The 26,944-nt window shown below is 35.9% G+C and overlaps 1 protein-coding gene across 1 annotated transcript; it reads left to right on the top strand.

Annotated features, from left to right (window-relative positions):
* Nucleotides 1–3,295: 3,295 nt before the first annotated feature.
* LOC148879360 (uncharacterized) lies at nucleotides 3,296–24,189 on the top strand. Its single transcript, XM_088960876.1, has 9 exons — nucleotides 3,296–4,040; nucleotides 6,205–6,266; nucleotides 6,625–6,679; nucleotides 10,009–10,107; nucleotides 11,234–11,320; nucleotides 13,072–13,188; nucleotides 13,397–13,489; nucleotides 14,034–14,064; nucleotides 23,728–24,189. Exons 1-9 carry the CDS (start codon nucleotides 3,945–3,947, stop codon nucleotides 23,910–23,912), a joined length of 825 nt encoding a protein of 274 aa, XP_088817002.1. The 5' UTR covers nucleotides 3,296–3,944; the 3' UTR covers nucleotides 23,913–24,189.
* The last annotated feature ends 2,755 nt before the right edge of the window (nucleotides 24,190–26,944 follow it).

Below are 26,944 nucleotides of genomic sequence, written 5' to 3'. Positions count from 1 at the left end.
CAAATTATAAGTGGTGTTTTAGTAAAATACTAACTATAGAGTAAATTTTTATAAATCCATAAAACTATAAGGGGTATTTTCATAAATGACTATTTCTATTATTTAGCTTTCGCTTAATAAATCCCATACACTGCACGGGTCCCCGCTAATATATAATAGAATGTGGAGCGAGATGATGGGGGTGAGAGCCAAGAAAAGACAAGTGAGTTTTCTTTTTAATGATGCCAAGACAAACGGGTTTTCAAGTGAATAACCAAATTCATGGGAAGATGAATTATTTTGTTGAAACCGCTTCTAGGAAGGATGTGAATCAGGGTGCCTCCACCTCTAATTACAGTGAATATTAGAGATGAGTATGATGTGTGTATGGGTGGGGCAAAGGCGCAAAGCCATATTGTGTGGGTGCACACTACAAAAGCGACAGACGTGATTGATGGCATTTGGTTCCATGTTTTCCATAACATTTAAATTGACAACATTGCTGGTTTTAAAGGGTATTTTTGTGGTTTTGGACCAATTTAACATTTTCTGAAAGTTTGGACACTATAGTGATACATTTGAAAGTTTAGATACTAAATTACACTACTCCCAAAATTTAGGGTACTAAAGTGGACTTTTCCCTATAAGAAAGAACTTGAGACAAATGATTGTGAAAGACATAAGAAAGAACTTGGGTGATGAAACTGACCTTCAAAATGATAAACTAAAGAATAGAGAAATATAAGCAATAATAACTGGGCTGACCTTCGGCTCCTGTATTTGTCAGAAACAAAGACTTCCCGCAATTGTTGTTGTTCATATGAAATAGAAATGGTTTACAACAACAAAATAATAATAATAATAATAATAATGTCTTCCCGATACTGATTCTCGTTTGAAACAAAGATGATGATATGGGTTCTAATTGTGAAAATAGCAAGTAAGAAGAGTTGGAATAAAAATAAATACAGAAATTAGTTTCCTAGCTGAAAACAATTAGAAGAGACATGATATATTAGGTTTTCTAGAATCCTTATTGCATTAGATGTTACCGAAATTTGATAGGTGGCAATTCTTCTATGACTTGGGCTGAGCCTGCTAAAGTGTCATTATGAGAAAGGAAGAAGGGAGTGATGTAGTGGCTTCATGAGGGGAGCAAGAAAGGCTAAAATGAAGAGGATTTTAAAGTTCTCGGTTGGGGGTTGGGGTAAGGGAAAAAGCTCATGGCATGACATGGCATGTTTCTACTTTAATATACATACATACATACATACATATATATATATATATATATACACATACATACATAGATATAGATAGATAGATATATACATTTGTGGGTGAGCATAAAAATTAGCTTCCAATTTTCATAATTTTAACCATTACATTAATTTTACTAATTGGACTTAAGGTGGTGTTTGGCATCGATGCCATTTTTTGAGAAAACAATGTCATGTAAATGCCACATCAGAAAAAGTGGTGCTTCAATAAATGGCCTCTTATTTGGTACTGTTTTTCCATAAAAAACATTGCTTCAAACTAGGGGTGTCAATGGACTGGTTTTGGGTTGGATTCCGTCCAAATCAAAATCCATTTGGATAGATTGGATGGACCAATAAGACATATTGAATTTGGACAAACTAGACAAACCAATATGACATATTGGATTGGACCTGGTCCATCCATAATGAACTTATATTAGATTGAGCCAATATCTGGTCCATTGATAGAAGATAAGAACATAGGTGTCAATGGACTAGGTTTGAGTTGAAACCAATCTAAATTTGAATAGATTGGATAGTCTCTGGACCGGTCCAAAATGGTCTAAAATATTCATTGGACTGTCCATTTGTAATGGATTCACATTGGACTGGACTAGATTGGACCAAATCCAATTCAATTGACACCCCTATTTCAGACCACACCTTGGAAATCAAAAAAGTATGGTCTAAAGCAATGCTGAATTTGATGTTTTCTTTGAAAACAACTCGTTGCTTCAAGCGGTAGGGGTGCTCACGGTTCGGTTAACCGAACTAACCGAACTATGGGGTATTTTTTCAAATCAAACCGACCTGATTGGTTTTTTAAATATCCAAACCAAAACTGAACCGATGCAACCGGTTGGACCGGTTAACCGCAATTTAGTTTTTTATGTAGTTAAAATAAAAAAATACCTAAAACTATCGGTGGTTGCTATCGGTGCCAGAATGGTTGATACTGATGGTTGTTGCTATTGGCTGTCACCTGAAGTGAGAGCTTGAGAGCTGGCACCTGGCGGAGCCACAAAGAGGAGAGATGAGAGAGAGAGAAGAGAGATATAGAGATGGCATTGGTGCTTGCTTGTTGGCAAGGTAGAGATTGGCGTTGCCGCTTGGTGCTAGTGGTTGGTGTGGGCCGCGCGGCAGAGATGACAGGCAAGAAGAGAGAGATACTCACTCAGACACTCACAGAGAATAGAGAGACAAGACACTGGGGGAGAGCCGGAGAGGTCATTGGTTGAAGGACAACCGGTGCCGGAGGAAAGCAAAGGGAATTGCTGCGCTGATTGCCGAACTAGTCACTTGGGATTGAGGTCTGGTTGTTTGGGGAATATGAAGAATTGAAGACTAAGAGTAAGAGAGAGTGAGAAACAGAGAACGGAGAGAAGGTTTAGGTTTCGAACTACGAAGAGACAAAAGAGAAAGGCTAAAAGTTTTGGATTTTTGAAGAGATTGAGAGACTGGTAGTTTGGCACTTTGGTAGTGTTCGGTTTTCAATTGAAATAAAATATAATATATTTCAATTTTCAATTGAAAGGTTTGAAGAGAAAGGTTGAAAGTCTTAGATTGCCAGACTTTTTTATTCGATTTCAAAAAAAAAAATATAATATTATATAAATATATATTACTGTATATATTGATCGATTCGGTTAATTATCGGTTTTTAAATAGTTAACCGAAATAAAACCGAAACTATTGGTTTTTTAAGAATATCAAACTTTAATCGATTTTTCGATTCAGTTTCAATCAATTCGATTTTCGATTTTTTTTCTCACCCCTAGCCAATGGTACAATAATGTTACATTAACATAGCATCAAGTGCAGTGATGTGGCACAAATATAACATCTTGAATTTTTGAATTTTGGATAATATGACCAATGCTGAAATTAATTTTACAGCACTAGAGCAAACAAAAACATTGCTGTTTTCTCGGAAAACAACCTATGTAGCAGAAGCACCGCTTAAACAAAAAAATAAGCGGCATGTTGACCAGCACTCATGAGAAAACGGTGCTGTGTTGAAAGTAAAGTGGCACATTGACCAATTACGCCCTAACGTGAGACTACCCCGGATAACAATTTACTAGGGACCTACATGCAATTCATGAGTTTCTCTTCAACTTTAATACGCTTGCGTCCTGCGTCCTGCGTCCTACTAAACTCGAACAGTCGAAGTGAAGCTATCATGGTTGTCATTTTTTTTTTCTGATCCAAAGCGAGTTTTCTTCGTATGCACGCAACAATCTCTTACGCATATAAATTCGAAGGATGGCGGAGGATTTTTCAGTAAATTAACATATCTATCACTGTAATTCTTTTTTGTCTTCTCGTTATGAATATACGATCCTCTGATCATGTTCGGATCAAAGTTGATCACACGCTTCTGATCGAAGGTGGGAGTGCGACTTCGTAAGGGGAATTAGTTATTAGTGGAAGGGACTAAGGGGAGAGAGAGTGTGAGAGAGCAGGGTTTATGGTGGTAGAAACTCTGATAAAATTGGCGAAGCTTCCTTTTTCATTTGACAAATACATGCACAGAAAAGGAGAGATGCAGAAGAGTTAGTGTAGTGCTGAGGGGATAATCGGCTAAATTTGGGGACCTTAAATCTGGCAACCTTTGGAGGATTGAGAGCAAGGTCCTTCCTCAAGCAAGCCCTAACGGAAGACGAGGAGGAGGAGTGCAGGCCTTGGCGCCGAAGGCTATCAATGGCGGTCACTTGGGCCTCCGTCTTCAGGATCGCCCTTCTCTTCCTCCTCTTGGCTGCCATTATCACCGCTTGCTTTACTCTTCCTATTGAGAAGGTTCATCCATTTCTTTTTCATCTCAATTGGATTTCTTTTATTCCATTCTTTTTCTTCTGTTAATTCTGCATTACATCCTCCTATTTGGCGGTTTTCTTGGAAGCTTTGTGAACTTTTTTTTTTTTTTTGAAATTTTCTTTTCGGGAGCTGAATTTCATTACTAATATGTCTAATTTTGTGTTTTTGGGGGTTTAATTGATCGCTTAATAATTGTATTTCGTCATGGTAGTGGTACTTCAATGTTAATATGTTTGATTCTGTGAAATTAGAGGATTCCATTAACACATGAATATTGATATTGTATAATATCGATTGCGTCATTACTGCTTCCATTTATTTATTTGACTTCCGTTATTGTCGGGCATTTGAAATTTTGTGTTACCTTTTTTAGCCGTTTTTTTGAATGAAATTTGGGAATACTGATATCATTATATTATATTACTAGCCGGGGCCATGTGACACGGGAATACTGATATCCAATATGATGAGCGAAGGGATTAAAAAGAAATGTAAACATTGTCTCATTGCCCTGGAAAAAAAGTATTTTACCCAATAGTTAAATAGATCATTGATTAATCTAAGATAATTAATTAATTAGTTTACTATTAATAGAAACAGAATCTATATATTTACTAAAAAAGTAGGGCAGGCCTTTATTAATATCAATGTTTTTTTTAATCTTCAATCACTACTAATCTAAACTAAATCAATATATGAACTACGTATAGATATAATTAATGTAAGTGTTTTTTAATTCAATATAAACCACATTAGCATAACTAATTAGGCTACATTAATTAAATTGACCTTCCTAATCTAGTGGGGGGCCTATGATGCATAAACTTTTTTAATCAAAATCCAAGTCGAAGGACCTATCTTAGAAAATAAAATTTCTCCATTTTTATACCACAATAGGATGAAACAGAGAAAGAGGAAAAAAGATCTAAAATGTAGAAGATAATAATGAAGAACTTAAACCATTTTCTTTTTACCACTACCTTTGTTATAGTGTGCGCTTTATTTCATAATATTTTCTGCAGTTTGGGTATTTTCAGTTTCTAGTAAATTGAAGCCTATTTTGAGGTGGAATTTAAAAATATTCATTTGGGCTTGCTAAGTGAATCATAATAACATTAGCAAGTCCATTCACTTGGCCAAATGAATCATGATAAGTTAATAACACAATAGTTAGGCAGATAAAAATTGATTGCAACCGGGGTGACTTGGGTATGTACAGTAAGAATCATGATAAGTTAATAACACAATAGGAACAATCTAGATTGCAAATTGTGATTCTGAAATAGATGGGCTTTCTCTACCCACAGTCTGGTTCTGACTAGGGTATGTACAGTAAGAATTGATCTTTTTATATATTCCAGGATAAGAATTGATTTTTTTTTTTTAATATCCATTGTCACCCATTGCAACCTGGGTGACTTGGGTTCAAATCTTGGTAACAGCCTCTCTGTATGTGCAGGGGTAAGGCTGCATACATCTGTCCTCCCCAGACCCCACATTAGCAGGAGCCTCATGCACATGCACTGGGCTGCCCTTTTTTTTATATTCAGGGGTAAGAATTGATCCGATAAGAATTAATCTAAATACTAGCACTGGATGTGCTACTGTCATCATCTCATCCCTTATAAGGACATAGAAGAGTATGCAATGGTCATGCCAAAAAAGAGTGATGTGGTTAAGGAAATAGGTTAATCCCCTGCACCATGGTCTTATCTTGAGTCAATGTCATCTCGTGAAGTTGTCACCGTCTTTTTGGCCTCCTATCCATTGTTTTATCATTTATTTAACTTTTTTTTGATCAGCAATCATTTATTTAACTTATTGCTCACTACCTCCAACATTATCTTCTTAGGATTGATAACCTGTGCAATTTCTTTCATCAGTATCTTATAACTCAAACCTTACTATTTATTTATTTATTTTGTTTCTCTGACTCGGACAACTATTAGCGCATAAGCTTTTAGTTGTTTGATTATGAGAAATGGATTTATTTTGCATGATAATGCTTATTGCCATCAGTACATTATCATATTCCAAATATTTTGATGTTTTAGAAACTGTTACTAAATTCTATTTATTGTATTGTATACTTGTTCACCTCCCTTCTTGTCTATCATTATGTCCTAAATTAAATTGTTATTTCCAGATCTTGAAGGATTTTTTATTTTGGATCGAGCACAATCTAGGGCCTTGGGGTCCACTTGTTTTGTAAGTCTGTTCCTTAGATGTTTATTTGCATTGGTTTTTACCTACCTTGTTGGTACTGAATTTTCATCATATGCCAACAAGTTTTGTGGAGTTTAAATGTGGCATTTATTTAGCACTATAAATCATTAAATTGAAGGAACTCTTCCATATTTACATACATTCCATGCATGTATAGATCTAGCAGTATCATATCGGAAATCCTGTTAATGATACTACACATGGTCAAACTGGTAATTAAAATTTAAATTCCACTGAATATTTTTTAATAAAATGTTTTAACTTCCACTGATCATTTTCTTTCAACTTTTTGCCTTTAGTTTGTTGCTTTTTAATTGACATTTTATTGAAATTTGTGCAGGGCTGTTGCTTACATTCCTCTGACAGTATTGGCAGTTCCAGCTTCAGTTCTAACTGTAAGCATTAATCGCCTACTGTTGATTTATGAATCTAATAATTTGTTTGAAGTAGAAAGTGCATTGAACTTTTCAAAACATAAATCCCTTTGTAGCTTTGCAAGATATAAATGTCTTTTTCAAAATTTAAATTTCAAAATTCAAGATACACGAGGATTATTGGTTTGTTTGTTTAGCAAATGATGTATAGTTGTGTTAGAAGTTGAAAACTAGACTTTTTGTCCCACATCAGTAGGAGCCTAGGATGAGAAAGGGGACAACAAGAACTCAACTATAAAAGCATATTTGAGACACTTCCAATCACGTTTTTCTCAGTGATTTAAAAGGCGCACCTCAAGCATGCCTAGGCGCATAGGCGAGGTGCATTTTAGGGTAGGCACCTCGCCTAGGTCCCAGGCGCAGCACTTTCAAAAGGCACACGCCTGGTGCGCCTGATGCGTTTGCTCACTGAAGCTCCGAGAACTCCCTATTTGCTAATGTTGTTCATTCATTCATTGTAATAAAATATCTTCTTAAAAGGCAATTAAAATTATAAAATTATTATTTTGTGTGAGAATTAAGAATATAAGACCCTAACATGGACTTGTTTGGGCTTGCCTCGAGGGGCATGGCACAAAGGTGACTTGTAGAATCAGGAATGTAATATGTTTTACATCACATTAGCTACTTGAAGTAATGCAATTGAGGAAAAAAGAGATTGTGGGCTTTACATGCTTGAAAAATGTTTTATATGTTTAACTTTATTTTTAAATTTTCATTTGAATATGCTTTACATGTTATGTTTATGTATTTTAATTTTAGATAATAGGTTTTTTAAAACATTAATTTTAAAATTTAGGCTTATATTTCTTATTAATATTATGTTTAATATTTTTGTTTTTTTTTTGCATTTTTTTGCATTTTTTGGAAATTTGACTTTTTTTATTTTTTAGAATTTTTTTGTATTTTTGCCTCTTGCTTCAAAAAGACGTGCACCTTGCCTGGTGCCTTGGGCACAATTTGGCCCTTGCGTCTTGTGCTTTTAAAACATTGTTTCTTCTCAGCTTTTTGGCTAGGTCTGGAATCAGGCCCTGCTCGGGCCAAACCTAGGCTAGTTTAAAGCCCTTGACAGTTGATAAAGGTGCTAAGCCCAGCCCGACCCAACCAATGATTTAAAAGGCGTGCCTAGGCATAGAGGCGAGGTGCATTTAGGGGTGTAAACGGATCGAATTCGAATCGGATCAGGTAATAATTGAATCCAAATCCGATTAGAAAATCCGATATCGAATATTCTAATATCCAAATTTGAATTAAATATTTGAATATTCGAATATTCTATTCGAATTTGATTAATTAATTATTTTAGATAATTAAAAAATATATAAAATAAATATTTTATTGATATGAAGTATATAAATATATAAATTATATAAAATATTTTTATATATTATATATAAAATATTTATTGAACTTGAATTCGGATATTTATTGAATCGAATCAGGTCATATCCGAATTCAAATCCGATTAACTATTTGGTATGAATAAGATATCCGAATTCGACCGATTAGATATTCAAATTATCTGAATTCCATTCGATTATGTCGAATATCGAATTCGAAATTGGATTTTCGAATACCGTTTACACCCCTAGGTGCATTTTAGGGTATGCTCCTTGCCTAGGTCCCAGGGTGAGTATTTTCAAAAGGCGCACGCCTCGTGCACCTTGCACTTCAGCCCAGGTGTGCACCTTTTGAAAATTTGTGCATTTTTTCAGTTTTCTTTCTTTTTTTTGTGTGTGTGTGTTTTAAAAATATCTTTTATTAGGATACTTTTATAACTTTAAGTGTCTTCTAAAAATATCTTTTTATAACTACTACTACTACTACTATTGTTAAGGAAACATGGTTATGGTACCTAGGGAACTACCCTAGGATCTATGTTTTCTACATAAAAAAAATCCATCGTGCCCGCCTAGGCGACAAGGCGCCCCTTGTCGCCTAGCCTTGCCTTGGAACCTTGAAAACTATGGGATGAATGAATGAACAACAAGTCCATATTTGCTAATGTTGCTCATTCATTCATCCTAATAAAAGATATTTTTTAAAAGACACTTAAAGTTACAAAACCTTTCTTCTTCTCCTTCTTCTTCTTCTTCTTCTTCTTCTTCTTCTTCTTTTTAATAGGGATTAAGAATTTAAGACCCTAATATGGACTTGTTTGGGCTTGCCTTTAGAGGCTTGGTACATAGGCAGCTCATAGAATCAAGAATGCATAATGTTCAACACCATATTAGCTATTTGAAGTAATGTAGTTGGGAAAAAAATAAAGAGATCAATAGTTTACATGCTTGAATATGTTTTATATATTATGCTTGATTTTATTTTTAAGTTTTCATTTTAAATATGTTTTACATGTTATGTTTATGTATTTTAAGTTGAGATAATAGGTTTTTTCAAATCATTTATTTTAAAACTTAAGTTTATATTTTTAATTAATTATTTGTTTAATATTTTAATAGTTTGCATTTTTTTGGAGTTTTTATTTTATTTTATTTTTTTGCATTTTTTGCGCCTTGTGCCTCAAGAGCAAAATGGCCCTTGCGTTTTTTTTGCGCCTTTTGCTTTTAAAGCACTAGGCCCGATCCATGATCACCCCTAGAACAGATGTAGGAAATTGCTAGCAAATTCGCAGTCTCCCTTCACTCCCCATGTTGATTATCAATTTGAGTAATTCAATGGGAAGATGAGATTGAGTTTCAATGGTATCCCTATCCTGAAGGATTTATAATTTTTTTAAGACAGGAATTTTATGTGGTTTGGGCTATCAGATGCCTCATTAGCAAGGCGGATGCCACAATTGCAGAGGTGATGGCTTTTGTACTTGGCCTTAGGGCCTTAGTCCTGTTGACTAAATGGGATTCCTCAAGTGCCATCAGGAAATTTTGCAAACCTAACTGCTTCTAAAGTTCTGCAATGGGCTCACGTTTGTCTTCTCTGATGTCCATCATCCATATCATCTTTTGTTATGTTCCATACTATTAATACAATTCTTGTCATTGCTTTTCCAAAAATAAAATACAAAAAGTAAATAATGAGTTTGTTGTTTATAAATTTTGATCCCATTATTTGATTTTCTGTATGTTCATTTGTTTGTATATTGGACCTTTAAATAGCCAACTGCCATGCTATACCTATCTTTATGTCCATTCATCATTGGCTTCCTATCTTTATGTTCTACAATTTCCTTCTGTGCTGGTGCCTTCTGACAAATGCATTTATTGAAGTTGATTTTTTTACCAAATTTTATTCATGAGTACAACCTAATGAAACCTTTTCTCAATATATACCAGCTTGGAGGTGGTTATCTTTTTGGGATGCCCATTGGCTTTATTGCTGATTCCATTGGTGCTACCATAGGTGCAACAGCTGCTTTCCTTCTTGGTAGAACAGTGAGTTTCTAAAACTTGTTGATAGATTTAGGCTTAACAATCTATTCATATATGCATGTGCACTTACTTTTTCTTAAGAAGGTAAATTATCTGATTTCTATTAATGATATATCAGAAATACATGTATTATCAGCACCCATGTAGGGACCATTGCAGCATTGCTTAGTGCATTGGTAGAACCTGCACTGACAAGTTTGAAAATGTGGACTAAAGCCAAATGCTAGATCGATATCCAGTCTACACCCCTCCTAAGATCCCATATAGCCCAGACCTTAATTGGGAAATGGCCCTTATCAGAAAGGCTCTGTACAATGGGGATCATGCCAAAAGCATGAGAAACAATGTTTGAGAAGATTGGCGTGCAATACATGTGTACCATGCACCCTAATGAATTGGTAGTGCTAGCCCCTTGTTGTATTCTACATACATAACTCCTCCTTTGGGAAGCTTCTATATCTATGTATCAATTTCTTTTATAAACAGAGAATCAAAATCAAAGGGGAGGAAAGGATGATTTCCCTGAACTCCTGCACAATCATCCAACACCTCATCATATCCATGGCTCTTCCTGCTACCACTTCTATATGACTGAGCTCGTGTTCAAATAACTAGAAGTTCACGTCATATGGTCCAAAGTACAGCAAATGAGCAAAATGCATCATAGGCCAGAGGACTTTTCCCCTCTTACTAACCTTCTGTATTCTCTGGAAAACAACATTGCAGTCTGAAAATCCCCCAGTAGATTTGACCAAAGTATGGCTGAAATTGGACAATGTAAGAATAGATGATTTACTGATTCTGGGGTGTTGGAGTGGAGAATACAATCTGTGTCGTTGAGCTCCTTCCCTTTCCCATTGAGATTGCCAATGGCTAAACATTTTTCAAGAGCTGCTGAATTTTATTATTGTTACATGTGCAGATGTCAACGAATATTTTTATTTCCTCACTTGAATAGCAATCATAGTTGAGTATTTTTCTGGCTTGCACAGAATCATCTTGCATTTGAAAAACCATCTTGTTGCAGAATGGATGAAATGTATTCTGTTTTTCTTTCTTAATTGACCCTGAATTCATTTTAGTTGAAGAAGGTTTTCTCCTTTATGCATTATTTTGTTACTCTTTGCAGATTGGGAGGTCATATGTTATTTCTAAATTGAAGGATTATCCACAATTTCAAGCAGTTGCTATTGCAATTCAGAGATCTGGATTTAAGGTCTGAATATTACATATTTGCACTTACTAAATCTGATTCTTGTGCTGGTTGCATGTTTTCTTTGTACTTATGGTTACTTTCCTCAGTGTTGAAGGGGGTACATCCTAATCACTATTGACTAGTCAGGAAATAAATGTTTAAAAGACCAAAGCATGGCTATGTATTGATTTTTGTCATTGCAAACAATGTTTTTTATGTTTTTAATAAGGATGCACCTAACTCAGTGTCTATTTAATAATGGTAATGTATGTATATGCATTTCTAAATTATTCTGATCAAGAATGAGAAAACTTATTTAGATATAAAGAAGGGAGAATACAGTTGTCAAGACTTTCACAAGGAAAGACATACAGGACCAATTTGAGAATACAAGAAAAGACAAACAAAAATGGTTAAGGTGGATATGTCAGTGACAAAGGGGATAGGCCAACATTCCAAATTCAAGTCAGTTGCTGCAACTTCAACAATTGCCTACACATATTAAACTGATTAGAGCATATACTGCAGTTCATTGCTTGGGCCTTTTGTGCATCCCTTGTGTACATCCTTCACTCTTTTGAATAAACAGTTGCCTACACATAAATGGAGGAAGAGGAAAGAAAGCAGAGTGATTTTATGAAATAGAAAAAAGTTAGGAGGATACGTTTTTCAATGCTCAGTTCTAATCCAAGGTTAATCCAAAGGGGAGAACATTTTGGCTGCCCATTTTTGATGGCCTGGGCTGTCCACAGGCTCTCTCTATAACATTGCTTTACTATCATATGGAGTCTATGTGGACTAAGGTGTCAACTGGGAGTGGAGAGCCCTCTGGACAGCCCAAATTGTTAAACATGGACAGCCTAAATTTTCTCATCCAAAGGGATCATGGAGTTTCTCCACCATAAGAGGGATTCATTCCTTGCATAGAACTCAAAAAACCGTGACCAAACCTTTTGCTCCCCCTCCCAAAACCAGTGTTTAGGAAACCGGGCTGGACCATCCGATCAGACCGTTTGAACTGTGACCGGGTCCCTGGCTGGTCCGCTCATGCCTCAATAACCATATTTACTAAAAACCTGGTGAAAACCGGCTGACCGGTCAGTTTAACTGTAAAACCGATGAACCAGTCCCAGTTTCATGAAGTCACCTGGGTCCCTAAATAATTGAAAATTTAAAACGTGTTTAATAAGACTTGAACCCATGACCTCTTATTTAATATTGTTTAATTGCCACTAGTCCACCACTTATGTTAAATAATGACTCTTTATTGTATATTTTACTTTATTATGCATGTATTTTAAAGAAAATGTAAATCAAGAGACTTGAACCCTGGTCATTTGCTTGAAAAATTAAGGAACTTGCCATCCATTCACCATATAAGTATATAAGTATATATACGTATATGTGATGTCATCACGGTTTGACCTTCGGTTTGACCCCAGTTGAACCTCTGACCCGTGAACTTTTCCCTTCTCTGGTTCTATGCCCAGTCTAGTTCTCTGGACATTGCCCAAAATCCTTTTCCAACCCCAAAGAAAACCACTACCAAAAGGTAAAGGCCAGTGGTGTGGGGATGGACATTGGTCATGTACTTGATAGGAATTTGGAAATTGGCTGGGTTTGTGCTAATTGAATGGACTTATGGATATGTGATAGTTGACGGGCCTTCATGCTGTCTTGTTATCACCCATGAGTATTCTTTTTCAAGTGAAAGACAAATATGTTTAATAACTTACTGTAAGACTTCTGACATTTCATTTCTCATTTGACAGATTGTTTTGCTGCTTCGGCTTGTTCCTTTGCTTCCATTTAACATGCTGAATTACCTCCTGTCTGTCACTCCTGTTAGCATATGGGAGTACATGTTAGCTTCCTGGTTGGGAATGATGGTATCCCTCAACCCTTGTATTATCCATTAATTTAGTAAAAAGGCCATTACTTCCTTCCATCACTCCTGCTACTTAATTCTGTCCAAACAACAGGGCTGTTCCAAAAATTTTATGCCAAATATCCATGCCAATCCTTTATAATTTGTTGAATGATCTGGTGATCTGGTCTACATGCAAAGCTGATGTATCTGGTTTCCTTCCATTTCAGCCAATTACTCTTGCCCTAGTATATGTTGGAACAACTCTCAAGGATCTTTCTGATGTAACACATGGATGGGATGAGGTTTCAACAACTCATTGGGTAAGAACCATCTTGTTATTTTTCCCTTTTCAGGTGTAATTAGACATGAGTAACTTTTTATTGAGTTCTTACAGAAATAATCTGATCAAGTCAATAGGCTTACAAATGTTTGATATGGTGAAGTCCACCATATGCATAACACATCAGACTAAAGTTGACAACTTATTTAGGCACATCCCATTTTTTAATTAACTGGTAGATCCTTGGTGAAAAGACAAAAACATAGCAGTGGTTATAATGATTAAAAATAATACATGGGAGTATTCTTGTCATTGGAAAGTATGCTTGTAACTAATGGTTAAGGGCATCAAAGATCGGTACTCCCCAAATTATCCCGTCAAATAAATCTTAGATAGTTTCTTGGTAAGCCTATTTTAGTCTCTGGGTTTAATGGAATCATGACATCACATTATGGTAAAATAGATCTATATTAGTTTCCATTAGACTGTTAGAGTAGATACTTCTAGGCGTTCTGATATCCTTTATTCTCCATTATGGTCTATATTAGTTTCTGATTCTTTTTTCTCCATTCTGGTGGGTGCAGGTTGTTATTGCATTGGGTCTTGTGATATCTGGTAAGTTAAAATTATCATAGATCCGATTCTTTTCCCTCCTAATGGATTATATTTTATTTAGATAGTCACTCATACTGCTACTTTAATCAGCTGAAGTTTTCTTGGGAGCTATGTTTGCTTGTAGTTGGGGTTGTAGCAATAAAATGCAACTAATTCTGAAAGGAGGGTGAGAAGGGATTTTAAGAAACATTCATTTCATAAAAGAAATCCGATTAATTGCACATTTGTTAAACCTCTTTGTTTTGAAAAGGGCAAATCTCTTAAAGTACCCCTAAGGGCTAAGGTTTAGGAAATTGACTAACTCTATCCTTACCTTACCGTTTACATAATTGTCTTAAAAGGGTTGGGTTAGGTTGAATCAGAAGTATCTGAAGAAATAGTTGGTTAGCCATGAGTGTGGGGTTCCATACCCACACTCAGGCTCTAGTGTGTGTTGTTTCATACCCACACCTAGTTGTTTCTAATTTCTTTTATTAGTAGTTTCTAATTTCTTTTAAGTTGGGCTGGCTGGCCATATTGTTTCTAATTTTTGTTTATTTCCTATTCTTGTAAGGAACCTAAAGCTATAAATAAAGAAGTGTATGGGGCGGCAGATTATTAACTACCGAACCCTTCTTTCTTTTCTCCTCTCTTCACTCTTCTCTCTCTCTCTCTCTTTCTTCTCTTCGAACCTATATTACTTCTCTAATACAATAAACAGTTCTTCTTCTTCTTTCAAGTTGGTATCAGAGCCTTTGATCTAGGGTTTCTCATGTGGATTTAATTCAGCTGACCACATGAGAATTGTTTAGGGTTGAAAATTAAGAAAGATCCTTACTTTGGCTGATTCTTGGAGGTTGCAAGAAGGCTTTAGTAGCTGTCTTAAGATTGGAGAGAGCTTCTTGTAATCAGGAGGAATCAGGCAGGAATTAAGTGATCAAGATCAATTCTTGATCAAGAGTGGAGGTGCCAATCAGCTTTTTCTTGGTTCTTTGATCAAGATTCAAGGTGCTGACAGTAATCGATTGATCAAGTTTGAAGACCGAAGGTAGCAATCAGTTTTCTGGGCATTTTCCTTCATAAAGTAAGTACCTTTTCTTGAGATTGATACTCAAAAGGACTTTGTTATTCATTCAGAGAGAATCTCAAGACTGATATCAATCCTAGGACAGTAGTTGACTGTTATCTAACTGCAAAATCATTGTCCTAGGTTGGCTGTTATTAGCCTTGAAATACAGTTTTTTCTTGTCACAGTAGTTTAAAAGCCTCTTCTTAACTTAGAATGGAGTACAAGAACCAAGGGGAAGGTGCTTTTGGGACTGGTGGTTCAGGTAACATGACTGAAAACACCTTTTAGATTACAACTGTTAAGTTTGATGGATCAAACTACTTGGAATGGGCCCAATCAGCCATGATGGCTATTGGGGGTAGAGGAAAATTGAACTTCTTGCTAAGGGATGTGAAGGAACTGTCCAAGGAGGACCCTACTTATGCTAGGTGGGTCCAAGAGAATTTTTTGGTGATGACATGGCTGTGCAACTCTATGTAGCCACACATCAGTCGAAACTACTTATGGGCCAAGGAAATATGGGATGCTATGAAGGAAACCTACTCTCAGCCACTTAATGTTGCTAGGGCATATGAGTTAAAATGTGAGGTTAAAAATTTGAGGCAAGGAGAGAAGCAGGTCTTTGTTACTTTTCAACCTTAAAATCCCAGTGGCATGAAATTGACCATCTTAAAACAATTGAGTGGGAGAATCAGAAAGATGCATAAACATATAGAAAGTAGGTTGGAACTAACAGAGTTTTTGAGTTCCTAGCTGGTCTGAATTCTAAATATGACATTGTGAGACAATAGTTGTTGACAAGAGATAGTATGATTTTATCACAAGCCTATTCTCTAGTGCATAGTGAAAAAACTAGGAGAAAGGTTATGTTGTAGAAACAACCCTCCGAATCAGCCTTGGCAGTAGTTTGACCTAAATCGGGGAGGGGGGATAAGGAGAAGAAGGAAGCTAAGAAGGACTTAGTATGTGAACACTGCAAGAAACCTAAACATACTAAGGACACCTGTTGGAAGTTGCACCACCCTCATCTAGTTCCAGTAAAGCTCAGAAATAAGAAAGGGAATGCTAATATGACTGTCAACACTGATAGTACAACTTCATTAGGCACAAGAGGCACTCCTCTAGATACCCTAGCTGTAGTCCGAGTTGCTCTGATTCGGCTAGAAAATGAATTTAGTAATTCAGCTCAGCCTACATCAGCTCAATAGCCTACTTCAACCCTTGCTCATACAAGTACAAGAGCTACTACTTGCCATGCTTCTATCCCAAGTAATACTAGACTTTCTTGGGTAATAGATTCACGTGCTTCAGATCGTATGACTAGCATATCTACTCTATTTAGCACCTATTGTTTATCGTCTGAGAGAGGCAAAGTTTCTATTGTTGATGGCTCTCTCGTACCAATTTCTGGCAAGGGAGACATAAGATTGTCAGATACCATCACCCTATCCTTAGTTTTGCATGTTCCCATGCTTAGTGCTAACTTACTTTTAGTTAGTAGTATTACTAAAAATCAAAATTGTTCGGTAACCTTTTTCCCCGATCAATGTATTTTTCAGGATCTGGAAACGAAGAAGGTGATTGGGATTGTCGTGAGATGAATGGAGTCTACCTGCTGGAACATTCACAAAGGGAGCAGAGTGAAGCAGGGAAATTGTTTGTTTCTCAGTCTTGTAGTAAGGTTATGCTTTGGCACAACCACTTAGGTCATTTATCTTTTGAGTCTTTAAAGAGTCTTTTTCCGAACTTGTTTGAGTCAGTAGAAGTGTCTGGGTTAAAATGTGAAAGTTGTGAACTTGCAAAACATAGTAGATCATCTTATCCTTTAAGTAATAAAAGAAGCAACCTTCTTTTTGAGATTGTGCATACTGATGTTTGGGGGCCCTACCATACTCCCACCATGGGGGGTACAAACATTTCTTATTATTTGTTGATGATTATACCCGTTTTTCATGGGTCTATCTTATGCACTCTTGAGATGAGGTCCCCTCTTTGACCCAAGCTTTTCATCAGATGATCTTAACTCAATTCGAAACCAAGATCAAGATTCTTAGATTTGATAATGCCAAGGAATACTTTGCAAAACCCTTGGCATCCTATCTCCTTGATCATGGAATCATTCATCAGAGCACCTGTCCTCACACACCTCAGCAAAACGAGGTTGCTGATAGAAAAAACAGGCATATTTTAGAGGTAGCCAAAAGCATCACGCTCAACTCCAATGTTCTCATATGCTTCTAGGGAGATGCAATTTGTATAGCCATATACCTCATTAACAGGGTTCCTTCACGGGTCCTAACCATGCAAACCCCGTTCAGTCTTCCATACCCAAATAAGGACCTATTCACTATTCCCCTCAAAACTTTTGGGTGTACTTGTTTAGTTCAAATCCTTAGACCTCATCGCTCCAAGTTTGATCCCAAAGCCACTAAGTGTATTTTCCTTGGGTATGCACAAAATCAAAAGGGATATTGTTGTTATGAGCCAGTTTCAGGGAAGCGCTTTGTGTCTATGGATGTCACCTTCTTTGAGGATATGCCCTACTATCATAAGGCTTCTCCTCAGGGGGAGAATAGTGAGGAATGGATTTCAGTTTTAGCTCCAAGAGTTCCTTTACCCGTTCCGGTTATTGGGGGGGCGTTGCGAAGAAGGTTGTCGAAAATGCAGGGAGTTAAGAGTGTATCACAGAAAGTGGTGGAGGTAGGTTGATTCTCGTGCTCAACAACAATCCAGGACAGTTCCAACATCTTCTATAGCTCTAAATCCAGACACTACTACCAATCCCACTATTGATCCCACTGTTACAGATGTTTAGCCTTCACCGACAGATGACCTTGATCTTCCAATTGCTATTCGTAAAGGGAAACACCGTTGCACCTCATCCACTGCCCATTGCATCTCAAAGTTCATTTCCTATAATTGTCTCTTAGAATCCTACAGATCTTACTTGGCATCTATTTCTGCTATTCCTATACTTAGAAAAGTGCAAGAAGCTCTTTTGATACCTGAATGGAAGGAAGCAATGCAAGTAAAAATTGATGCTCTTGTCAAGAACAACACATGGGAACTAGTTAACCAGCTTAAAGGGAAGAAACCTATTGGATGTAGATCGGTGTTTAATGTGAAATATAATGCAGATGGTATTGTAGAGAGGTATAAAGCTAGATTGGTTGCAAAGGGATTCACACAAACTTATGGCATAGACTATACAGAAACCTTTGCACTTGCTACAAAAATGAATACTATCAGAGTTCTTCTATCCATTGCTGCAAACTTCTCATGGCCACTATTTCAGCTGGATGTTAAGAATGCCTTCCTCAATGGATGCGTGCAAGAGGAAGTATACATGGAGTTACCCCCTGGTTTTTATAGTACAGAAGCAGGAAAGAAAGTTTGTCTTTTGAAGAAGGCCTTGTACGGGCTGAAACAATCCCCGAGAGCTTGGTTGGATAGGTTTACATTGGCTTTGGACAAATTTGAATACATACAGACTCAATCCAGATCACACTCTCTTCTTTAAGAAGACAGGTCATTCCCTGACTCTACTTGTAGTCTATGTAGATGACATTGTGATAACAGGAAGTGACACTAGTGAAATTGAAACCCTTAAACAACACCTTCACAAGGAATTTGAAGTGAAAGACCTAGGAAAGTTACACTATTTCCTAGGAATTGAGGTAGCTCGATCTAAGCATGGCATTTTCATCTCCCAAAGGAAGTATGTTTTAGACTTATTGGAAGAAACTAGCAAGTTAGGAGTGAAACCTGTTGATACTCCCATTGAGCCTAACCATAAGATAAGTGCAGAAAGTGGAGAGCTCCTTGAGGACAGGGCTATGTACCAAAGGCTGGTTGGGAAACTTCTTTATCTCTGTCTAACCCGACCAGATATTTCTTATGCCATCAGTGTTGTCAGTCAATACATGCATTCTCCTAGGACCATCCATCTCCTTGTAGTAGAAATGATCCTTGCCTACTTAAAGAGATATCCAAGGAGAGGTATACTCTTTAATAATAATGGTCATATGAAAATAGAAGTGTATACAGATGCGGATTGGGCTAGATGTGTTGATGATAGGAGGTCTACCTCTAGATATTGTGCATTTGTGGGGGGAATCTTGTTTCCTGGAGAAGCAAGAAACAAAATGTTGTTACTCACTCCAGTGCAGAAGTAGAATATAGATCCATGGCCAAAGGTGTTGCAGAAGTGTTATGGTTGAGATCCTTGCTTAATGAGTTGGAGGTTGGTTATGAGAAGCCTTTGATGTTGTATTGTGATAATCAAGCTACAATTAATATTGCCCATAACCCAATACAGCATGATAGGACTAAGCATATCGAGGTTGACATACATTTTATCCGAAAGCGAGTCTCAAGAAGTATGCCTTCCTTACATTGCCTCAGACATGCAGTTAGCTGATCTCTTCACTAAGGTAGTCACGAAAAGCAAATTGGAGACAGATCTACGCAAGTTGGGCATGACAAATATCTACTCCCAACTTGAGGGGGAGTGAAGAAATAGTTGGTTAGCCATAGACTTGTTCATGGGCTGGGTCGAGACGGGCTTTCACTCTGTATTAACAGATTTTTATAAGGCCCGAGCCCGAGCCCGGCCCGACCATCAGGCCTACAACTTGGGCCCGAGCCCAACCCTCATAAAAAGCCCAAAGGCCGGGCCTGGGCCCGAGCTCGAAATTTAGCCCATACTGTTACTACTGTTGAAGCGGCTGAATATATATATATATATATATATATATATATATAATAAAAATGTATATATTAAATTATAAATATATATTTTAATAAATATTATATTATTTATATATTTTATATAATATATAAAATACATATTATATATTTTATAAAATATATAATGCTAAGTCGGGCTGAGCTTTTTTGACAAATCCCGAGCCCGGCCCGAAACACAGTCGGGCTTACTGTGTTAGGCCCGAGGTCAGGCCCGCGGGCCTAGTTACATGACCAAGCCCGACCGGGGTGCGGGCCGGGCCATCGGGCTACCTGGCCCATGAACAGGTCTAGTTAGCCACTAGTGGGGTTCCATACCCACACTCAGGCTCTAGTGTGTGTGGTTTCATACCCACACCTAGTTGTTTATAATTTCTTTTATTAGTAGTTTCTAATTTCTTTTAAGTTGGGCCCGCTGGCCTTATTGTTTCTAATTTTTGTTTATTTCCTATTCTTGTAAGGAACCTAAAGCTATAAATAAAGAAGTGTATGGGGCGGCAGATTATTAACTATCGAGCCCCTTCTTTCTTTTCTCCTCTCTTCAATCTTCTTCTTCTTCTTCTTCTTCTCTCTCTCTCTCTCTCTCTCTCTCTCTCTCTCTCTCTCTCTTTCTTCTCTTCGAACCTGTACTACTTCTCTAATACAGTAAACAGTTCTTCTTTCAAGTGTATCTATTTGAGTCGACTACTTAAAAGAAGTTGTATATCACCATTTTCACAAAATTTCCTCTCTTCTCTCTCATAGATTCTCTCTCCCCTTTCGTCTCTATTCCCTCTTTCTTTTTTTTCTATAGTCTCCTACAAATTCTCTCTTTTTTCTTTCTCCTTGTCCCTTCATATTTTTCTCCTCTCTCTTTGCTCTCTCATATACTTGCTTTCTCCTTCCCATTGCCTATTTCTTCTCCTCTTCTAAACTCTCTCTCTCTCTTCTTTATTCTTCTCTCTCTTTTTCTCTCTCCTTTCTCCTTTCTCCTTTCTCTCTTCTCTCTCCTATATTTCTGTTTTTTTGAAAGGTAAGGTAAGAACTTTTATTGATAATAGATGGCAATGTTACAACAGCTACCCAGTGGACCTCACCAAGGAGAAGCCAACTTACAAATCCCATACAGAATTAGAGCAAAGCAACTGAAAAGCATTCTGATGCTTAAACTCTGGGACAACAGATAACCAAGAAGCAAGTCTATTCACTGCAACCTGAATTAGGTCTTCAGAATCTCTTTGTTACAGAAAATCCAGTTATTTCTCTGTGGCCATAAAGACACTAAAACAACTGCAGGAATTGTTTTCCAGACCAGTTTCCCCTTCTTCCTCAGACCAGGCAGCTTCCAACAGCACAATAACTCCTTGATAGAACCAGACATTACCCAATTTACACCTGCCGCCTTGAGGAAATGCTCCCAAAACTTTAGCAGAGACAGAGCAGTGAATGCTGAGATTGTCAACAGTCTCAGGCAGGAGCCCACATAAGCCACAGTTCAAGTCTGAAGTCTGAACTCCACACCTATCCAAATTGACTCTTGACAAGCATTTATTTAAAGCCAGCACCCAGACAAGAAAGTTGGATTTGGAAGGGCTAATTGGATTCCACACCTGTTTACTGGGAAAGCCAATAATGTTGCTTTTACTCAGTTTAGAAGCCATGGACTTGACTGAAAAGAAACCATTTCCACTCCATTTCTACCTGTCTTTGCAACAACTCCAACAACTGGTCCAATTCCCAATCAACGAGATTTCATCTAAAGAGAGGGTACTAAGTAACTGAAATTTCTGACAAATCATAGGACTCAGCAACTGAAGCATCAGTACTAAGGGAACACTGAAAGAGATCAGGAAAAACCCCAGCAAGAGGAATATCTAAGCACCAGGGGTCTTTCCAAAATCTCAACCTATTTCCACCCCCAGTTTTGTATTCCAGTCCTTCTGAGAAGGCAGGGAAGGCCTTCATGATACCCTTCCACAAATGGCACCCCCAGACTTGAAAGGGATCCAAAGATTTCTAGTTGTCCCAATCCACACCATATTTTGAAGCTATTAGTGTCCTCCACCAAGCATCCCTTTCCGACTTGAATCTCCAAAGCCACTTGCTCAGGAGAGCAGAATTAAAAACCTTTAATTTCCTTATTCCCAATCCCCCTTCCTCCACTAGCAAGCAGACCTGATCCCAGTTTACAGGATGGATTTTCCTTTCCTCTTCCCAGCCCCTCCACAGAAAGTTTCTCTAAAGAAATTCTTATTTCTTGGATATTTTGGAGGGGATGGGAAAGAGGAAGGAAAATAAGTGGAAAGGTTCGAGTTTGACAAAGTGCTTTTTCTAAGAGCCACTCTACCCCCCCAAGGAGAGGTATTTGGCCTTCCATAAGGCCACCTTCTTTTCCATTCTCTCCACAACTGGATCCCAAATAGAACTGGAATTACATTTTTCCCCAAGAGGAAATCCCCAAATATTTTCCTGGGAGATAATTCACTTGACACACCAATACTCTCAGAAAACCCTCCAAATTGTTAACTTGCCCTATAGGAAAAATTACACTTTTTCCCAAATTCACTTTAAGACCTGACACAACTTCAAACCAGTGTTTTAAAAGGTGTGGGAGGTGTACGCCGTGCCTCCAGGCGAGGCGCCCCCAAAACGCCCTGAGGTGTATGCCAGAGGCACTGACACCTCTGAGGCGTATGACATACGCCTTAGGTGCAAGAGGTGTACGCCTCATACGCTTTTTTCATGAGGTGTGCTAGAGGCATATGCCTCATGTGCCTCATGCACACCCCATGTAAAAAGATAGAAAAAAAAAGAAAAAAGAAAAGAAAGGAAAGGAAAGGAAAGAAAGGGAAGGGAAAGAAAGAAAAGAAAAGGAAAAGGAAGGAAAGAAAAGACAAGGGGAAAGAAAGTGAGCTGGGGACTAAGCCCCCAGACCCCTTCGACTGGGGCGCCCCCCAGCCCCCCTTTTCAGTGCAGCTCAATTTGGTTTTTTTGTGTTAGGGGGGTCTTTCTCGACTCCTGCTCTTTCACCTCCACTTCGACAAGAACACCCCCCCCCCCCCTTTTAACTAGTGATATGCATCTTCATTCTTCTTAATATAAAATATTTTTATTAAAAATAAAGAAAAATGAGATCCTCCTTCCTCTTCTCCCTCCTCCTTCCTCCTCATCCCCCTCCTCTTAAGTAGGCTTACACCTCTTTGTGTTTGGGAGGCTTATGCCTCTTACGTTCTGAGCTACGCCTCACACCTCTAGGTAGTGGAATGCCTCGCGTCACGCCTCTGTGTTTTGAAGCTGGGACCTGCAAGGTCTCTCTAAGCCGACTAGAAGTGTGTGGTGGGCTTTCCCTGCAGCTGTGATCAGTTCCATCTGGATGGAGAGAAACAGAAGAATCTTTCAAAATAAAGCCAAGGATGTAGACTGTCTTATCTCCTGTGCCGTGGGAAAATTAGTGTCATGGACTGCAGGTGTGAAAGGCTTCCAGCCTAGGGTATTTGGAACTCAGTTGAGGTCCAGAAGTGTATTTGAATTGTAATGTAAGCTGGGAGTCTGTTCCCAGTTTTTGCTCCTTTTTTGGTGCTTATTTGTATGGTTCTGTTTCAGTTAATAAATTTACCTTACCTTTTTTCAGAAAAAAAAAAACTCATATCCTTTTTGCTCCTTGTCTTTAAAGATTGATAAGTATCTTAGTCTATCATTATTTACAAAGTTGTTAAATAAAAGGTTTAGGAGAAAGAAAGGAAACAAATTTGCAACCCAGATTGCTCATTAATAGAGCAAAGCCCCTTTATGCTACCTTATATGTTTTAAGATAAACAAGCTACACTCATACACCACGTCTTTTAACTATTTTTATTTACAATTATTAAAACTCTTTCGTTTTTTTTCAGTGGTTCTGATGGTGGCTGTAACAAAAGTTGCGAAGGCATCTTTAGACAAAGCACTTGCTGAAAACTTAGAGATAGAGGGTGTTTTAGCCTCGCCACAGTTGCCCATTGTAGCTGATCCACCAATGGATCTTCACCAACCTCTCATAGTCAAGGTAGACGTGTCTGCAGACAATCATGAAAAGTGAAGCCTCTATCCTTTGTACATTCTTTCCTTAGTTCTTTATATGAATTTGTTTAGATCTAAACCATAATTGTAAAAGAAAGAAAAAAGCCATGCCTTCTTTTCATCCTAAGCTACAGTTCTCATGCTTGCCATTCCTGAACTATGCGGTTCCATATTTTTTACATTTGTAATTTTAGAAAGAAATGAGCTGTTCTACAAGTGAAAATGGTACTTTAAAATGTAAATTATCTTGTTCAACTGCTATGTAGGAAATATAAACCACCCCATTATTCAAGTAATTTATCACAGGCACATGAGTACATCCTATTTGAAGTACTCACTTCTTAGCATTCAAGTTCCTTTCTTAAATAAATTATAAGCAACATGAAAAAAATTGCACTATACTTAATTTTCTCTTTTAAATTTATTAAAAGAATTATTTTTTAAATGTATTAGTTGTATTGGGATTCCTTTTTTTGTTCACCATAAGTTGTAGACTACATATTATAAACCGGTCAAGTCGAAGTGACCTTCCTTTTTTATGGTTTCTTCTCCTTTATGAATGAAAAAATATCATTACATTATTGGTTTTTAATTTAATTTGTTGTAGGCACAGTTATTTATCTATATATTTATTTTATGTATTTATGGACTATGTTTTTAATTGTGTTCAATCTAGGTCTTGGACTATGTATTTATGGACTATGTTAAAGAATAAAAACCTATTCAGGGACCTCACCCTCAAAGGACCGTTCAACCTAAAAGCTTAAGCTTAATGGGGAGCCGTGAGGATTGAATAATACCATCTTAAAGAACCATTTAACCTAAAAACTTAAGATATTAGGTGAGGTCCCTGAATAGGTTTTTATTCTCTAACAGGTTTATTCTTTTAAAAATGCTAGGAGTAAAGAAGGAACAACAAAGAAAATTTGAGAATCTTGGGCTGATTAGAAGAATTGTTTTTCAATGCTAGAGTAAGGGCTTGTTCGTTTCTTCTAACTCTTATCTCTCAAGAGAAATCTTACAACTTTAAGAGGAAAATGGGCGTTTGTTTCCTCTCACTTTTTATCTCTTAAAGAGGAATCTTATAACTTTTTGTTAGGAGCAAATTTTATTTTGTTTTCCAATGATACCCCCAAAACACATAATAATAATAATAATAATAATAATAATAATAATAATAATAATAATAATAATAATAATAATTAAATATTTTGTTTATCATTATTAAGAAAAATAATTAATTACTCAATTATGTAATTAGTATTTAATTTTTAGTTAATTATTTAATAATTATTTTTATTAACTTTTACTTATAATTAATTAATTACTTAACTGTTTTATAATTAATTATAAATTATAAAGTAGTAATGATTGCTAATTATATATCTATTGAAATTATGATTTAACTATTTATTTTAAACATCTAATAATAATTATTATTTATTCATTAATAATTAATTAGTAAATTCTAAGCTCTTTAAAAATATTTAATTATTTACAATTTTTATCAATTGATTATTCTTAATCATTTTATATTTATTTAATTAATTATTGATTATTGATAACTAATAATTAATAATAAAAATAATAAATTATTAATGTTATTATAATATTAATATAATATTGTAACATAATATTATTATAATGGTAATAATATTATGATAGTATAATATTATAAAATTGATAATATAATATAGTATAATATTATATTATAATATAACAATTAATATTATAATATTAATTATAATATGTTATAATAATAAATTATTAATTATAATGTACTATTAAAATGTCATTATTTTTAATATTGTTTCTTTATTGAATTACATAGACAAATAAAGTCTCATATATAGGGTTAAAATGGACATTTAACAATTTTTAGAAATCAGAATTTAGAATTCATAACAACATTCTCTACATTCAGAGTTCATCGATAGCAATATACCTATTAATGTAATTATTGCACTTTCACCAATACTAAATTAGTTGGAAAGGAAAATATTGTATTATACAAAGGAGAGGCATTCAACTACCCTATCATATGTGGTTTCTAATGAACTAGTGATTTAACCCATTTATTAAAGTATCGGTAGTAGGTATTGTATCGGATAACTCGGATATGGATACATATACAAACACTTTGAAAATGCATGGATATGGATAAAAAATATGGAAGCTCTTGGATGCATTAGGGAAATGCGTACAAATTTCATAAATACATTGATAATACTAAATTTAAGACCAAATAGTCACAAATAGTGTATAAATAGATAAGAAAATGTATATTTTAATGGTATATATGAAAAGATACATTACAATTAATATGATGGGATGCATAGATATACAATTCTAGTGATAATCCATCAAATCAAAAGTCCAAGGGACAAAACATATGTATTTATTATATTTTAATTATTATACTAATTATCTTTTATTTTAGTATTTTTTACTTTTTAACATTAACAAAAAAAGTCAAGAATTTTCAAATATAAATTAACATATAATTTAACAATTTATAAAAAATATATAAACATTTTATGATACATATCATGTGCAAATTTATAAATTTTAAGTACTAAAATAATTATTTTATTATTAAGATTTTATTTATATAAATTTTTGAGATTAAAAATCATCTTTTGATATACATGTAGTAGATTTGATAGATTATTTTCTGTTAATTTATAAAATATTAATTTTTAATATTTTTCTTTTCAAATTTTAGTTGAAATCATTAAACATAAGAATGTGTTGTGTGTTTGGATTTCATGTGGAGACTAAAGTTAGTAAAAGTTATTTTATTTCATTTATTATCACAAGATGTAGAATGACTTAGTGGTTTAAAGTTGCATTGAGGATATGGGTGTTATGCCACCCAGTTTGAATCACCTATATGCTTGGTTTTTTAATAGAGAGATTTGGCATATCATTGCGTATTGGCCAATACAATGTGATACAGGTGTCATTATGCATGACTCACAAGATACACTTCTATTTGGAATAAATATCTCATATTACTCATGAGGGATACTGGTGTATCACATCGATATT

This window comes from Nelumbo lutea, chromosome 1 (assembly GCF_056320005.1).
Source record: "Nelumbo lutea isolate HS-2025 chromosome 1, American lotus-T2T, whole genome shotgun sequence".
Classification (NCBI taxonomy): Eukaryota; Viridiplantae; Streptophyta; class Magnoliopsida; order Proteales; family Nelumbonaceae; genus Nelumbo; species Nelumbo lutea.
The sequence above is the reverse complement of the archived record's forward strand: the minus strand, read 5'-3'. Positions and strand labels throughout refer to the sequence as shown.